The sequence below is a fragment of the Castor canadensis genome, chromosome 5 (assembly GCF_047511655.1).
Source record: "Castor canadensis chromosome 5, mCasCan1.hap1v2, whole genome shotgun sequence".
Lineage (NCBI taxonomy): Eukaryota > Metazoa > Chordata > Mammalia > Rodentia > Castoridae > Castor > Castor canadensis.
In genome coordinates this window covers 58,097,813-58,114,760 of record NC_133390.1, presented here as the reverse complement: position 1 = coordinate 58,114,760, position 16,948 = coordinate 58,097,813, and the positions used below count along the sequence as shown (strand labels likewise).

Genomic DNA, 16,948 nt, shown 5'->3' with positions numbered 1-16,948 from the left:
CATAAGAAAGTAAGAGACAACAGCTAGGTGTGTTGTGACATACCTGTAATCCCAGTACAGTAGGCTAAGGCAGGAAGATTTCAAGTTCAAGGCCACATCAGCTCAATAAATAAATAAATAAATAAAAGTGGGGAATAAAACAGAAAAAGAAAAAAAGAAATGAGCAGAAGTAATATGAACAATCTAGGAGTAAGGAGTAAATATCTTCATAGCCAAAGTTAACAATGCAGACACCATCAAAGATAAGACAGATGTTTGACTAATAAACACTTTTATATGGTTAAAAAATAAAGTTAGTAACACATAATAAAAAGTGAAGTTAGCCAGCACATAATAGGTGCACAGTTCAAATACTGTGCCATCAAAATGTTATTCCCCCTGATAGGGCTTTGAGTTGTTTTCATATCATCTTCTTGAATTCTTATGACACTTTATGTCCACAAGATAAGCTGTGACCACTATGCTTAAAAATGGTGAGGGAGTTCAAGTTGTGGAAATGTTTTGGTCAGTAGCACTTGTGAAGTAAGGATGATCACTGATGATGACAGAAGCTGAGAATACAAAGTAAAACAGTTTTCTTCTTCCAGTGTTGAAGTCCCCTTTTGGTCTGCATTCATTATCAAAGACTATTAACAAGTTTAGAAAATGATCCACTGTCCCACCCAGTTCTTGTTCTGACTTTGTTTAGATAATTTTGATTTTTCCAGGTCATTTTGATTAAAGTTCTTTTGATTCTTCAATGTTTAAATATGAGAAGGTAAAGCTATTGTAAGAAAGCCATAGTGAAGTAATAGTCTTATTTTTCACATCTAGCCTGAATGTTCATGTCCCTGAATTCTTAACGTAAGTGACAGAATATATGTGATATAGTCTGAGGGAATTCCTTATTAAAAAGAAGCAATTCTTTTTATGTAGGTCATGAACAAATTGAGAAAAACACAGACAAATATTCAGACCTTCAGAAGGAAATCACACTTCAGTTGACATACAGATAGTCCCTGTCTCTGACGATTTACATTTTTTTTTGACTTTGCTACAGTGCTAAGTGACTGTACTTTGAATTTTGATCTTTGCTTGGGCTAGCACTGTGCACCAGAATACCATCTTGTGATGCAGAATGACAGCAAACCCCAGCTGTCAGTCAATCACATGACTGTAAAGGAAATAACCATGCTCTACGGTGTCTGTGTGGCTAAGCTATGATGTCTCGTAGTTAGGCATATTAAATGCATTTTCTACTTTTGATATTTCCAATTTGCAGTGGGCTTATTGGGACATATATAACCCTATGGGAAGTCAAAGGAATGCTTTTATATAGTAATAGAAAAAAACAGTATTGATGAGAGAGCAATTCCTAATTACCATTGAAACCAAGCAGTAAGTTAGAGAGTTTATCTTATGACTGAGAATAGAACTTTTCTGTTGTCAACACACCTAGGTCAATCTTGATGCCATAGAAGATGACTACAATAATTCCTAAATAAATTTCTAAATAATTTTGTTCCCTCCAGTCTTCTATCACCCATTCTCCATCTAGCAACCTTTCTTTTAATGTAAATGTTATAGTATTATTTTTCTGTTGAAAACTCTCAGTGATTTTCCATTGCCTGAGAATAAGATGTGGGTGGTGGAGTGGCTCAAAACTAGAGTGTCTCTAGCATGCATGAGGCCTTGAGCTGAACCCCCAGTACCTCCAAAAAAAGAGAATAAGATGCACACTCCCTGGCTTCATCTTAAACATCTTGTATTATTTGGTCCCATCCAGCTTTTTAGCCTTCTCATACTGCTTACTTTCTTGCTTATAAAACTCCATTCACAACTGACTGGACCCTCATCACATGAATCTCACTGCAGATAGACACATGTATGCAGGACACATTTCTTTGATTCTGTATCATATTACCTTGGTTTTGTTTCCTTCACTTCCTCCTCTTAGAAATGATCTTTTTTTGTTTGTGTTTTATTAGTATATATTCATTATACAGGGGATTTGTAGTGACAATTTCAATTAGACTTACATTGTACATTATTTACCTTGCCCCCATCGTCTCTCCCCCTCAATCCTTCCCTGGCCCACTTAAAGCAATTGCAAGAGGTTTCTTAGTTCTGTTTCATATGGTATATGAAGTCCATCTACCATATACTGTCTCCTTATTCTCCATCATTCACCTTCCCCCCTCCCACTAGTACCACCCCACACACACTGTACCTATTTTACAGTCCTGGTTTTTGTTATTAATATTTAAGTTGATGTTTAAAGGGGTGTCAGAAATGATCTTATTTTTGTCTGTTTTCATTCTGTTTCTCTACTACAACATAATACAGATTATAATATCTTCCTTGTAAGTTTGATGTACATATTAGACAGGCAATGCATATAAAGCCTATAATGTAGTTCATAGCATGCACTAAGCAGTGGCCAAATGAGAGCTTACATCGTCATCATGGATACCCTCACTTGAGGTTCACCCCTTATGAAAACATGATGCACATACATTTAGCTTTAGATTAACAGGGTGCCTGGAGGCCTTTACGCACTCCATACCAGATGTCACTAAACTATAGCATGTCTGTACCCACATTGACACAGAGTCCTGAGGGTAATTCTAAAACATACTAATAAGAATATTCTTGGTTATGGAGGTCAGTGTATTCTGAAATCCAGAGAATTCCTTCCTAGAATTCTGAATGCCCAGAGAGATCAGGAGAATGACTTTGAAAGTCTAATAGAAGTCCTTCTTAGTATCAGAAAAGAAGCTTCACATGAACCTGAATAAGGCCCAATCCATGTGAAAATTACTAGTGATACAAATAATTAAAACATTTTTATAATCCATTAATACTTATTAAGTAAGTACGAAGTATTGGGTGCAGAGTTTCACAAATAGTTCATCTTATTTAATTTGTTTCATTGATTTCCATCAATAAATCTGTGGCAGAGTAATAGCAGTTCCCTCTTAGAGCCAAGGTCACGTGCTTTGGTCTGTCTAGCCTCCTTCGGTACAATACCAATAAGATCCTTGTCAGTGCATGTGGATCCTGGCATGAATCTTTACCTCTGTGCTGACTCCAGAGCAATGGACTTGTTCTAATGTCCTGAGGTATGTGTGAGTGCTTGATGACTGGACCTCAGGCAAATGCAGAGGCTGATGGGAGTGTGAAGATGGAAGTACAACATATGCATGGATGAACTAGAATAAAAAATCCCATTAAAACTGTAAAACATTAAAAATTGTTTGTAAAGGTGTGGTGAGATAAGAAAGAGTTTTTAAAAAGTCTATTAATTACAGAGGAAACTTCAGACATCATTTACTTTGGAACATCCAAGAAACAGTTATCAACTTTGAAGTTCATTGGGCAATATGGCAATGGGCTTAAAAGGTGAGATTTTTTTCCCCAATAATAGGTTATTATTGGTACTGGAAATATCAATCATTATTGATACTGGAAATATATTATTGATACATTATTGATATTACTGTTACTGGAAGTAAGTTGGAAGACAGTCTTTTATAGAATGATGCAAGTGTATAGTGCTTTCAAAAGAGTATAAACTTGGGGAGAGTTTTATCTTGTTTTGGAATCTCCATACCCATAACTGACTTGGATCTTTACAATATTTTAAAAATTAATTCTCACATAATAAGCTTAATCTTCTTGCAAGCACTCCAGTGCCTCTGGACTGTAGAACTTCATTGCTTCTCTATATTCTGTTGTTTCTTGGTCCATTTTAGCCTAGGTGTTGTGTCTACAGTTTTTTTTTTTAGTTTGCCTCAGTGAGAAGTGAGGACTGAGAGGCTCCTGCCAGAGCCTAACAGTTGTTCTTTTGAGCTCTGGATAGAACTTGATCCTAGCAGCCATGTCTCAAGCAGGAGTGTGGGAGTGGATCCATTAAAATTCATTGGCTCTACTTTGAAAAGTAAAATAATAATTGTACCCTCTTGGTGATGGGTCAACGAGATAGCTTATTGAAAAAACAGCTGTTACAGTAAACAGAATCATGCCTATTTGTTCTTTATTAGTGTCTGAGATATAAATCATTATGCTCCTCATTTTTAATACAGTGGGTCCATGAGAATTGGAAAAGACTTCATCCTTTTTACAAAGAAGGAAGAAACCATGACCTGTCTATTTTTTTCTCAGACATTCTGTGAAAAAGAAGGTCTTACTGAGGTAAGATTTGAGGGTTTCCTTTCATTTCAACGGCAACAGGGTTGTTTTCATTCTCTCAGGAGGTGAAGTCTGCCATGACTTCTTTCCAATTATGATTTACAAATTTAGGCATATATTTGAGGCATAGAGAGAAAGAATCTGTACATTCTGGAGTCATTGGAGGCTTTCTTGAAAACTTTTTCATTCTCCCTGTGCTCAAATCTCCAAGGATAAGAGGCTCTCTTTGGTGTGCCAAAGAGACTTCTGGAAAAACCTTGCAAATCTTTCTACAACTTGTGCCATATTTATTTTTAAAATAAATAGAATCTTGGAGTCAGAGACTTAGAATGCAAAATATAATAAAATTGAACACAAAAATAGATCTAACACTGTAATTGTAGTGGTCACAATTTCAATCTCATTTGCTGACTTGTACAATTTTACTAGTTTGCAGTGCCTGAATTCTACTGTTATGAATGTCAATTTATAATTCAATATGCCATATATACTTTGAGGAGCCACTGTCTGTTCTGTAATTGATAGGTTCTGTAGAAAGTACAAAACCAGCTGAAGACTATGTGTCCACCAAAAGTTTTAACCTTATCACAAAATAAGGCAACCACATAAGATTGGATAAATAATAAAATGAGAGTGCTCAAAAAAAAAATACTGTTCAATGAGTATGTGTGGCTGTTATTACTAACTTGTCAGAAGCAAGGGGTCAGAAAGCTCCAGGTAGCCAATGAAGTTTTATGGAGACATTACAGGCTGATGATCTAGACAGGCTGATGTGTGGAGAGAGATGGCTCATGGTCAGGCATGGAGATGTGTGTGGGGTTTGAAGAGACAATGTGGAGGTGCAGTGTTGCTGTTGGGGGTGGAGCTGGACAACAGGAGCAGACTGTAGGTTGTAAGGAGCGATGGAAGGCAACCTGACATGAGGAAAAGCAGCTTTGTAAGCTGTTATTGTGGACTTGATACATGTAGAAGGTATGAGAAATTGAGCTGGATCTGAGCTGAGATGATAGCTTCTCTAAAACGAACCAATTTTTTTTCTTTTCTTTCTTTCTTTCCTTTTATAAAGACTACCATTTCCAGGTCTACATAGGGAACTTCTTCAAACAATAATAGCTGATATATTTCTCCATATTTACCTGCAGATCCTAAGTAGTATGCTTGCATTGCTACTTTTTGTTTTTATTGAAGCATTCCCTTTCAACCTGACATTATAAAAGAGAATTTAGCTACCTTTTCTCTGCCCCTGTCATACATACACGGCCTTCTCATCCTTATTCTAGCTGTCATAATTGTGGTTATGCCAGTGTTCAGTCTGTTCACATTATACCATGTCATAAACTATTATTTTTATTTTGGACAGCTTTTTATTTCTCCTGGAATTAATAATTGCTTATTTTTCTGTGTACTTATCACCACCACTGAATGTTTGCTTAGTTTTGTCGTTTGTATCACTCCATTAACTCCACACTCAAACTCCTTTCTTAAGAGCTCCATCTTCCTGGTAAACTCTGCTCTGGAGCTTTCTTGCCTGCTTAACCTCACCCCCTGCTACCATGGCCGCTGGTCAGCTGCCATTCTGGGATCTGCCTTTGCCATCGTCCTGTGTGCCAGATCTCAGGTCTTTGATCCTGTATCTCCTGTCTTCTTTCAGAGGTTGCTCCCTCTTCTTAGTGCAACTTATTCTGCACTTATTTCCTGAGCAAGCATGCATGGGAGACAACAGGTTTCAAGACCTCACGTGCAGGAAATATTCTTAGTCTACCTCTGCACTTAATGATAGTTTGTCTTGGTATTATTTCTAAATCTTGATGGTTTTGAAGGTATTGCTCCATTATCAAGTTTCCTTATTTTATTTTGATATATCATATATTAATAATACAAGAGGATTTTATTGTGATACAGTGTATACATGTATACAAGTTGAACAAGTTCACCTCCTTATTTATATTTTCAGTCCTCACCTCCTTTGTTTCCCCCTCTTTCAAACAATGTTTAGTGAGTTTAATTATGCTACCTTCATATGTATATAAGCATCCTCTTTACCCCTCACTTTTCTTTCCTTTCCTCTCTCCCTACTGCTTCTTTTCCTCCAGACATTCCTCCACATACCTTCATATCCCATCATCATCATCATCATCATCATCATATCATTTTAGATCTAGACTCCACAAATGAGTGAGAACATGCAATATTCGGCCTTTTGAGCTTGACTTATCTTGCTCAGCACAATGATCTCCATTCCATTCATTTTCCTGCAAGTGACATAATTTCATTTTCCTTTATGGCTGAGTAATATTCCATAAAAATATATGTATATATCTCCATTCATTGGTTGTTGGGCACATCAGCTGATCCCACAGTTTGGCTATTGTGAAGAGAGCTGCAATAAACACAGGTATGCAGGTATCTCTCTTGTATATTGATTTGAACTCCTTTGTATATGTGCCCAAGAGTGGTATGGCAGGGCCATAAGGTAGGTCTATTTTTAGTTTTTTTCAGGAACCTCTATACCGACTGCCATAGCGGTTGCACTAGTTTACATTCCCACCAGCAGTGTGGGAACACTGTTCTTTCCCCATGTCCTCATCAGCATTTGTAGTTTGTTTTCTTGATGAAGGCCAATCTGACTGGGGTGAGATGGAATCTCAGTGGAGTTTTGGTTTGCATTTCCTTTATGGCTAAAGATGCTGAACATTGCTTCATATATTAGGCATTTTTATTTCTTCTGAGAACTGTCTATTCACTTGCATATTTGTTAATTGGATTATTTGTTCATCTGCTGTTTAGCTCTTGGAACTCTTTGTATATTCTGGATATTAATCCCTTATCTATTGAATAGCTGGTGAAGATTTTCTTCCATTCTGTAAATCTCTTGACTCTGGTCACTGTTTCTTTGGATGTGCAGAAACTTCTTAATTTTATGCAGTCCCATTTGTCAGTTGCTCTTATTTCTTCAGCAGTTTCCTCCAATTCAGAAATAAAGACCTGTGCCTATATCTTCTAATGTTTTCCCTGTTTTTTTCCTGTAGTTGTTTTAGTGTTTTAGATCTTTTGTTGAGATCTTTGATCCATATAGAGTTGATTTTTGTGCAGGGTGAGAGATAGAGTCTGGTTTCAATCTTCTCCATTAGTAAGTTGCTAGTGTTACTGAGAAATCCAAAGCCATTTAATTTTATTCCTTAATCTCCTCTCCCCTCTTTGTGAAAGTGAAAAGAAGCTTTGTCCCCAGGGCTCTGCTTTCAGTATTTTACCTGTGTGTCTATGTACATCCTTTGTACTAGGCACATATGAGATTTTTTTTCAGTCTGGAAACTCACATTCTTTAATTCTGGAGTAGTTTTCTGTAATATTGATGGCTCTTTCCCAATGTATTCTGTTTTCTGTCCTTTTGCAATAATTAGTTTCCAGTTCTTGAACTTCTGGAAATGGGTCTTTAATTTTCTGAGCTTTTCTCTCCCATATTTTGTATTTGTATTTTTGTTTTGTTTTCTGGGAGTTTTTTTATATTCAAATTCCTTCATAGAATTTTTATCTGTAATCATACTCAATTTCTGAAGAAGTCTTTTTTATTCTCTCAGTGGTCTTTTTTCAAAGATACCCAGTTTTTATTTTATGGAAACAGTATTTTCCCTTATAGCTCTGAAGATTTTTTTTTCTTTTTTATTTACATATATTATTTGAACAAAGAAGTTTCATTGTGATATTTCCATACATCCATACAGTAAACCTTGATCAAATTCATTTCTTCTATCCCTCCCTCTTTTCTTTTGTGTACAGAGAATTGAACCCATAGCCTAACACACGCAAGGCAAATGCTCTATCACTGACCTACATCCCTAACTCTTGTTTATTTTTTTAATTTTGAGACAGAATTTTTGGGACAGTACTGGGGTTCAATTTTGAGACAGTACTAGAGTTTGAGCTCAAGTGGTCCAGCACTTGAACCATGCTCCCAGCCCATAGATAGGGTCTCGTTAAGTTGCTCAGGCCTCAAACTTGGGATACTCCTACCTCAGCCTCCCTAGTAGCTGGGGTTGCAGGTGTGTGCTGCCATGACTAGTTTAAATGTGAAGACTATAACAATAATTTTTTTTCCTTGAGATTTTCATTTTCCTCTGATGGCTTCTGTTTCCATCAAGTTGCTTTGTTTATATTTGTTTATTTGGTTTCTGTTTATCACATTAGAGGCTCTTCTTAGATGGCTATCAATCCTGAAGACTTCAAAGATTAGTCCAATAAAATGCATGTTAAAAGCTCCTGAGGTGGGATTTGGCAGCTGCGAATGTCACAATGATGTGATTTAATTAAGCTGTTTGGGGAACCTTAAGTGTAGTTTTCTTTAGGTCTGGTCAGATTTCCAAGAGAAGATCCATACAGCCTTCTGCCTGAAGACCTAACCTTCTGGGAGGCTAACACAGGAAGACACTGGGGTTCTCAGCATCTAATGTGCACATTTTCACCTGATCCTTCTAATCTCAGTAAGGTCTCCTAACAACAGTGCCAATATGTCTTCTATTCCAGAAGTACATTGTTCTGCTTTTTCCAGAGAATAAACACCCAGGGTCTGTGGGCAGGGGAGGAGCTGTTGCCAGATGTGATCTAGATACAGCTGGGGCTCTCAGGCATCAATCTGAATTGTAAATCAGGCTGGCTCCTCTCTTCGGCAGGATTTTGGATCCTATTTCTTGGTATGCTGTCATCTACTTTTCAACTTCTAAAGTGCCGATACTGTTGTTCTGTCTGCCATTCTAACAATCTTGCAAGACGAAGCGGAGGTAGACTCCATCTGTCCCCACATTCCACAATGGAGAATTTAAAACTAAAACCTTAAGTGTATTTGTCATCTGTCTCTTCCTTACAAAACAACAACATGGAAAAAAAATAAACTTTTAACTTTGTGTTTTATAATTTGAATGAAAAGTAGAATGAATTAAGATCAAACAAAAGGATAATGGGGTTTTTTTGTATGTGTATATTTCATAATAAATTGATGTGTGTGTGTTTTTTTAATAGGTTGTAGTTCCAATACCTTCATGGTTAACAAGAACCAGAGAATCTGTCACAGATGATCCCCAAAAATTCTCAACAGAATTATCTATAATTTATAAATACTCTCCATTTAAAAATGAAGCTGAATTGATGCAGCAATTTGATATAATCTATGGAAAATGTGGTAAGATCATCAAAACTAAATTTTGATAGAAGTATTTTAGTGTCTTATGAAAGACTCTACATATGCTTTCATATTTTTGTATTAGTAATCTCACATGAGGGCAGTCATTCATTTTACCCATAGGAGTTTTGTCTTAAAAGATTCCAAACATGAGTTACTATAAATTCCTGACCCAAGGAGAAAGAGCTGTGTACCCCTCATGGAAAAGATGGTGCAGGCTGTGACCACAAGGACTCCCCAGTCCCTATACCTTAGAGCAAAGTTCGAAGATGCTCCTTGCCTCATCTCAGATTTTGTAGCGTCAGGTTAAGAAGAAAGTTGGCCTCTTATAAAATAACCTTTCCTGTTTCTGAGACAGAGTTAGCGAAAACTTTTTTGTTATTTTTCTTCCAGATTAGCAGACCTTTCTTTTCTTTCTACCTCTACCAGCTTTCTGCTTAGTATGTAGGATGCACTTTGTCCACTGAATTTTCCAGTGCCAGTCTTTCTTCAAATGTCCACCATTTTTCATATCTAGAAGCTTTCAGAGAATGCTATGTACACCCTGCTTTTTGCAATTCGAACATATGTAATGTTTATAGTGAAATTTTAGGAAGTTGGTTTCAGACTTGACCTATTTGGCCTCCAAAATTTCTTTTTTAAACTAGGACATTTTGTTTAAAAATTATGCTTTACATCACTTCTTTCCCTTTGTCATAGAGGAAAAGTTAGTAGCAAGTAAATTATTATTTACTGTATTAACATATATATAATATTATTTTAAGGACACAGTGTAATCTTAGTTGGCTTCTAATTGTGAAATACTTATGCACATATTAATGAAGGGTTTCTTATTTTCTAAGTTCTTTTCCAAATGCTTTTTCAAAACTAAGTTGTTTAATTCTGAAAGCAACTCTGTGGTAGAATCCTTCACAAGCTCCATTGTGTAGGTTAAAAAAATTAGGTTTAGAAAGATTAGGAAGTTTCTCACAAATGGTTGACACCAGACTTAGACACAGGTATTTATGCTCCAGAGTTCATGTTCTTCCTACCAACTATATAATAATTTCCCTTTTAGTTTCTCTGACATTCCCCATTCATTTTCATATCATAATCAATTTTGCAAATAATTAAAAAACTAGCTAGCATTTGTTGCCCTTAATGCAGAGAAACTAAAGCAGATACCTTAAAGCAACTGAGGCCAATAGGAAAAGGGGAACAAGTACTAGAGAAAAGATTAGATCAAAAAGAATTAACCTAGAAGGTAACACCCACGCACAGGAAATCAATGTGAGTCAATGCCCTGTATAGCTATCCTTATCTCAACCAGCAAAAACCCTTGTTCCTTGCTATTATTGCTTATACTCTCTCTACAACAAAATTAGAGATAAGGGCAAAATAGTTTCTGCTGGGTTTTGGGGGGGGAGAGGGAGGGGGCAGAGTGGGTGGTAAGGGAGGGGGTGGGGGCAGAGGGGAGAAATGAACCAAGCCTTGTATGCACATATGAATAATAAAAGAAAAAAAAAGTTATGTAGCTCATATTAACTCATTAAAAATGTTTAAATTACAAAAAGAAAAAAAATAAAAAAATAAAATAAAATGAACCATACCTTGTAACGGGTCAGCAGATTTAGCCACAGGTTAACTTGGCCCCTCACCTGTATTTATAAATAAAGTTTTATTGGAATACAACTATCTTTATTTGTTTATGTTTTCTCTATGACAACTTTCATGCTACAGTGGCAGAGTTAAGTTGTGGGTATTTGTGACAGAGACCAAATGGCCCGAAAAGCCTAAGATATTTACTTTCCAGTCCTTTACAGAGAAGGTTGCCAATACTAGCTATAAAGTCTAAAAAGAATAGTTTGTATTTGTACAAATTGTTTAAACTCACTTTTGTTCTCTTGTGCATTGACTTCAGTTCTACCAATGAAAGCTTTACCTATAATACAAACTTGGCTCTGGCTCTTAACAATTTTCATAATGCAAATCATGGAAAGAGTGCCAATGTTTGAAAGACTAATAATGAATTGAATAGTAGTAAGAAGTACCATATTGTGGAAACTCAACACTCTTTGGCAGAAAGTGAAATTTGCTACAAGACATATCTTGGAACTTATCCAAACATATTATTTACTGAAGTACAAAAAAGAAATCTGGTCTATAGCAGACTCAATTCCATAGATGAGATGATAGCGCAACACTTAGCATTTAGTGCACTTAAAATATTGACAAGTCAAACATTTACTTTTCTACCAGGTACTTTGTTGGTTATTTATAACATGAAGCTTCTGCTTACTGGAGAACCAGAGCTGGATGTTAAAACTGACAAGGAAGACATACTGATGGCGGGGGCTCTGGAAGAGGAGTGAGTAATGTGTGTGTTTGAAGACTGTCTCTCCACAGTGGCAGTGGGCTGGAGTCAGGAACCCTGCATCTTGATTTCGGTTATGAGTCCCTGGGTCTTACCACTGGGCTAATTCATTTTACACCAATTACAGATGTAAGTTAGGCTAAATCAGTGGTACCCAAACTATGTCTAAGCCTCAGAGTAACCTGGGTAACTTCTTCAGAAGTATAGAATCTTGGGCCGCATCAGAACCTACTAAATCACAATCTGTATATATTGAGCCTAGAAGTCAATACTTTTCAAATGATCCTCAGGTGATTCAAAGGTGCCAGTATGTTTGGGGACATTGGATTATAATACTTTTGATTGGATTATAATACTTTTGAAGTTCTTTAGTACCATAACTCCTTTTATATAGATATTAAAACAAAACAAAACAAAACAAAAAAAAACCCCAGAGTTCATTGCTCATCACAGATCACCAAAAACAGACATTAGTGCATTCTCAAATATGGTTTGAACCAAAAAGGAATATGACCAAATGACAGTTTTAGGATTTGTTCAGAATGGCCCAATGGATTCCATTTTGTAGTTTATAAGTGAATAAATTGACACTTTCATTATTCTTAAATGTTTTAGGAAACAGAATGAGAAGGTCGTAGTGAAAAAGTATGGAGAAAAAAATGAAATAGTGATGGGGGGTAGGTTTCTCTAAAATACCTTATTAAAGATTTATTAACTTGGCCTTCTCTTTTCTTAATGTCAAATTCTAGAAATAGAAGGTAATTTAGAGGTGATTTTATCCAGTCTGGTTCATTTTATATTCTAATGTTGTCTAATGGAAATGTGAGGACCACACATAGGAATACCACATTTAATCTTGAATTTTCTATCAGCCACATTAAGATAAGTAAAGAGAAACACAGGAAATTAATTTTAATGTTTTTGTTCAATCAGTCTATCCAAAATATTGTCATTTCAGTTTCAATATGCGATATTTTACATTCTTTTTTTTCCATACTGAGTCTTTAACTCCAGTATTTGCTTTATGCATATAGCACATAGAATTTGGACTAGTGCTCAGTGACCACTTGTGGCTGGTAGCTACCATATTGCACAGAGTGATTTTATTCTAAGGTATTGATACCCAAGTAAAAAGCCCAATTTACAAAGAACATTTTTGGGGGGGCATTTGACTTGAAATTTGCAAAGCTCCTTTCACAGTTAGGCAATTTAATGTTTGATGGCACATTTTTTTGTTCTCTTTTCTACTTTTTTTCTGATATATATATTTTTTCTCATATTACAAAATATAGAATTCAGAATATACACAGAAAGGAAGGAGATTTTTATTCTTTTAGAAAGAAATACATCCAGCCCAGATGCTGTCATGCAAATGCTGGGAACTCTTTTACCAGCATTAATACGCCAATGTCAGGAGGTGGCCCAGAGTTGTTACCAGCACTTCCATTACTCTCTCCCCTTTTCCTGCTGCTCCTGCCCTTCTGCTTAACAGTTGGGTCCAAAACTGATATTTCATGCTATTTAAAAGCTTTGAATACAAATTTTCAAATAGTTATCTGTCAGAGTGCCTTGGCATTTCAACACTAGCATCAAAAAACAACACATTATTACAGGAATAATTTGACAGCTAAGTTTTGGGGAAAGTTCTTGCTGTTTCCAGATTGTTTAATGGAGCCAGAAGCTTCTCAAGACCTTTAGACAGTTAATTACAAAATAAATAAAATGAATCAGGTCTAGGATGTACAGAGTTTCACGTAGGAAAATTGACAGTTTTGGAATTATGTTTTTGTTTTTTTCAGCAAAAATTTCCAGCTTAGTCACAAGAAAAGTGTTTTTAAGATGGATGGGATTGAATGAGGAAGGATTATTGTAAATTAGAGATGTAATTTCTGTACCAAGGATGCCATCCGTCACAGCTCTGTCACAAGTACCTCGATGGTGCCAAAAGGGGATGGCAGCACAGATCTTCAGGGGCTGTTTATTCCACTGAAAAAGGCTTTGCTCATAGTTCTCCTTCATTGTTGTCTTTAACTTACTGTCTCCACCTCAGCAGTCTCATGCTCCTTTTAAACTTATAGAATCCACATTTCTCATTTGTTAAAAAATGTCACAGTGTGCCACACAGCATTATAGGTAGCAGGTGCTCAGAAGGTTCAGATGTTAACACCCAGTTCCTCTTTGCAAAAGGACTAGGGAAAAGCATAATTCTTAGGGCCAAAGAATAGTTAATTTTAGCTCATGCTGAATTTTTTTTCTGAGTCTTCCATTAATGGTTTCTGATAATTAAACCTCTAATTAAGTGAAATGTACATATTCTGGTTTTGAGAACAAATATTATAACATGGCCCTTCCTATTTCTTGTTCTTGTTGTAATTATGTCCTCTTATACTACTGGGCAGCATTCTGTATCTGCCCAAAACAAGTTTCAAGTCTTGAAATTGTGTAATTTTCAGGTTTGGTATTAGATGAGGTAGTCCCACTGATTCTAAAAATAATTTACTTTTCTATATGGAATCATGAAAATTCAAACTTTTAGGCTTTTGTTGACTACAGAAAGCAGGATTTTGGCATCACTTTTTATTTATTGTAAAATTTGTGGTGAAACAGTATCTTTAAAATATTAAAGGAGACAAATGAATTTAGATATCATGATTTATCTTTAATTTTTACTATTGTGTTCTAGAGTTTTCTTAAGATTTTTGTGGTAGTAGAGATTGAAACCAGGATCTCATGCATGGCAGACAAACACACTACCACTTGAGCTCTGCCCCTAACCCTTGTATTTTTATTTTATTTTTTTTCCCAGTACTGGAGTTTGAATTCAGTGAGGCAGATTCTGCCTTACTCTTGTGAGGCAGATTCTCTACCTCTTGAGCCATACCTCCAGCCCTTATTTTTATTTTGTTTTTGAAACAGGGTTTTGCTACCTTTGGTCAGGCAGGCCTCAAACTCTAAGTCTTCTTGCCTTCACCTTCAGAGTAGCTGAGACTATAGAAGTGAACCACTATGCCTTGCAGTGTTCTAGTGTTTTCTAGTGCTACTTCTCATTTTTATTTTTTTCCCTTATGACTTGATGCTAAACTGTAATGTAAGTTGTAAATACAACTTGGTAAGTTGTATTTCATAATTATTTCTTCATTCATAAAATAGCTGTTGCAATGTTGCATTGAACTGATTTCCATAACTTACATAACTATTCCTATATTCTTGAATAATGACATTGGTCCCAATGTTTCACATTATTTATCTGTAATATTGAAGTAGACATATTCATGCTGATAGATATTTATTCTTTGCATCATTTTCTTAAGACAAATTCCCAGGCAGGAAATTACTTGGTCAGAGTCTAAACTTCCAGGTAGTTCTGATGACTGTTTGACATTGATTTTAAATGATTTATTATTCTCTTTTGGGCTGAGCTCCACCAGCATTGAACAGCACCTGGGCCTTCTTTCATGATGATAATAGCCTCATGAAAATTTCATTAGGAATGATGTTGAAGTCCACGATCAGTGGTACCAGGTGACCATTTAACTTTTAAAAAAATGTTTGGATAAATAACACTCATCAGTATTTCAGAATGCAGATAATGCAGAAGTTTGCATTTTATGTGTGATATAATAAATTGAATTTTGAAACTGAATATGGTATATGGAGATGCCAGGGGATCAGGTGATATGCAGAAAGTGGATTGTATTTACAGGGTAGGAGCTCTCTTATTTTTAATGCATTTTGTTTACATTACTTATTTATTTTTATTAGTGTAATTGTACAAAATGAGTTTCATCACGTCATTTTCATACATGTCTATAATTTACTTTGATCATATTTATCACCCTCATCTCCTTCTCTTATTCACAACTCTTCCTCTCCTACTGATTCCCTTCCTCTTCCCAAATAGTCCCCCTTTAAGAGTTGTCTATGTGTCTTATTAACTGAGGCAAAAGTTCTTAGACCGGGAAGAACGCATGAAAAATAAATTTACAAAAAAATGTAGTTGGGCATGGTCCTCAAGCCTGTAATCCTAGGCACTGGGGAGGCTAAGATGAGGAGGATCCTGGTTCCAGGCCAGCTGGAGACCCCATCCCAACCAATAGCTGGTTGCAGTGGTGTGCCTGTCATCCCAGCTATGCAAGAGGATCAGATCAGTAGGATCTCAGTTCTGGGCCAGCTCAGGCAAAAAAGGTTGTAAGACTCCATTTCTTTCTTTCTTTTAAATTATTGTTGTACCGAGGGTACATGGCCACATTTACCAAAATTCTTACAATATATCATGGTTGAATTCACCCCCTCCATCATTCTCCTTTAACCCTCATTCCCTCATTCCTGGAGTAGTTTCTACAGGTGTGAGACCCCATCTCAAAAGAAAAAGCTGGGCATGGTAATATATGCCTATCATTTCAGCTACAGCAGGAAATGTAAAATAGGAAGATCATGGTTCAGGCTGGCCTGGACAGAAAGTAAGAGCTTATCTCAAAAATAACCAGAACAAATGGGCTGGGGGTATGGCTCAAGCAGTAGAGTATGTGCCTAGCAAGCATGAAGCTCTGAGTTCAACCCCCAGTACTGCCAAAAAAAAAAGGTATAGAAAATTAAGAGTTTGGCACAAGAGAGGGATATGTGCTGAGAATATTGAATAATGAAGAAAATAAAAGTGGACTAGTAACAGAGTATAGGTGTTTCTTCAGGCTGGACTATGTTCATTAATTTATGCTGTGGCAATTTTTGGACCATGTTCTACATCTCACACCTTTTCAGACTTTACCCTTATCTACTGGTGCATGTGTTTTTCCCCCTTCAAAGTATTCCATCTGTGTGCAAAACAAAATCTTTAGTTAATTCTTTCTCTCCTTCGTGATAGTTGTTTGTCACCCCCAACATAGTCACACAGATGATTAAAACTTGGAATCATTTTCAAATGTCTTGTATGAATTGGTTGCAACTGAACTGAGCAAAGTTCTTATATAGATACCAAATATGGAATTACAATTCTGCAATTCATATGTTTTCAATTTCATTCAAGGATGTAAAAGAATTCTGTCTGTGAATGCAAGTATGGAATTACAATTTTTTAATTTGGATTTGAAACACCATGTAAGATATGTCATTGGATCTTGGTTAACTACTAAAGAATACAACAGAACAACTAATTTGCAAGCCAGTGCTATGGAAAAAGTTAATTCCCCTCCTTGGAGGGGAAAAAAATCATAATTCAATCATTTTTACAAAGTGGAAGAAAGGAAAAATAAGAC

At 36.1% G+C, this 16,948-nt stretch overlaps 1 protein-coding gene across 1 annotated transcript in view; it reads left to right on the top strand.

The window, feature by feature from the left end:
* Morc1 (MORC family CW-type zinc finger 1) overlaps positions 1-16,948 on the top strand; it is a 155,339-nt gene that overhangs the window by 14,634 nt on the left and 123,757 nt on the right. Inside the window, 4 exon segments of the mRNA XM_020151220.2 lie at positions 3,291-3,381; positions 4,065-4,173; positions 9,184-9,343; positions 11,582-11,690. Coding sequence (XP_020006809.2) covers positions 3,291-3,381; positions 4,065-4,173; positions 9,184-9,343; positions 11,582-11,690 — 469 coding nt within the window.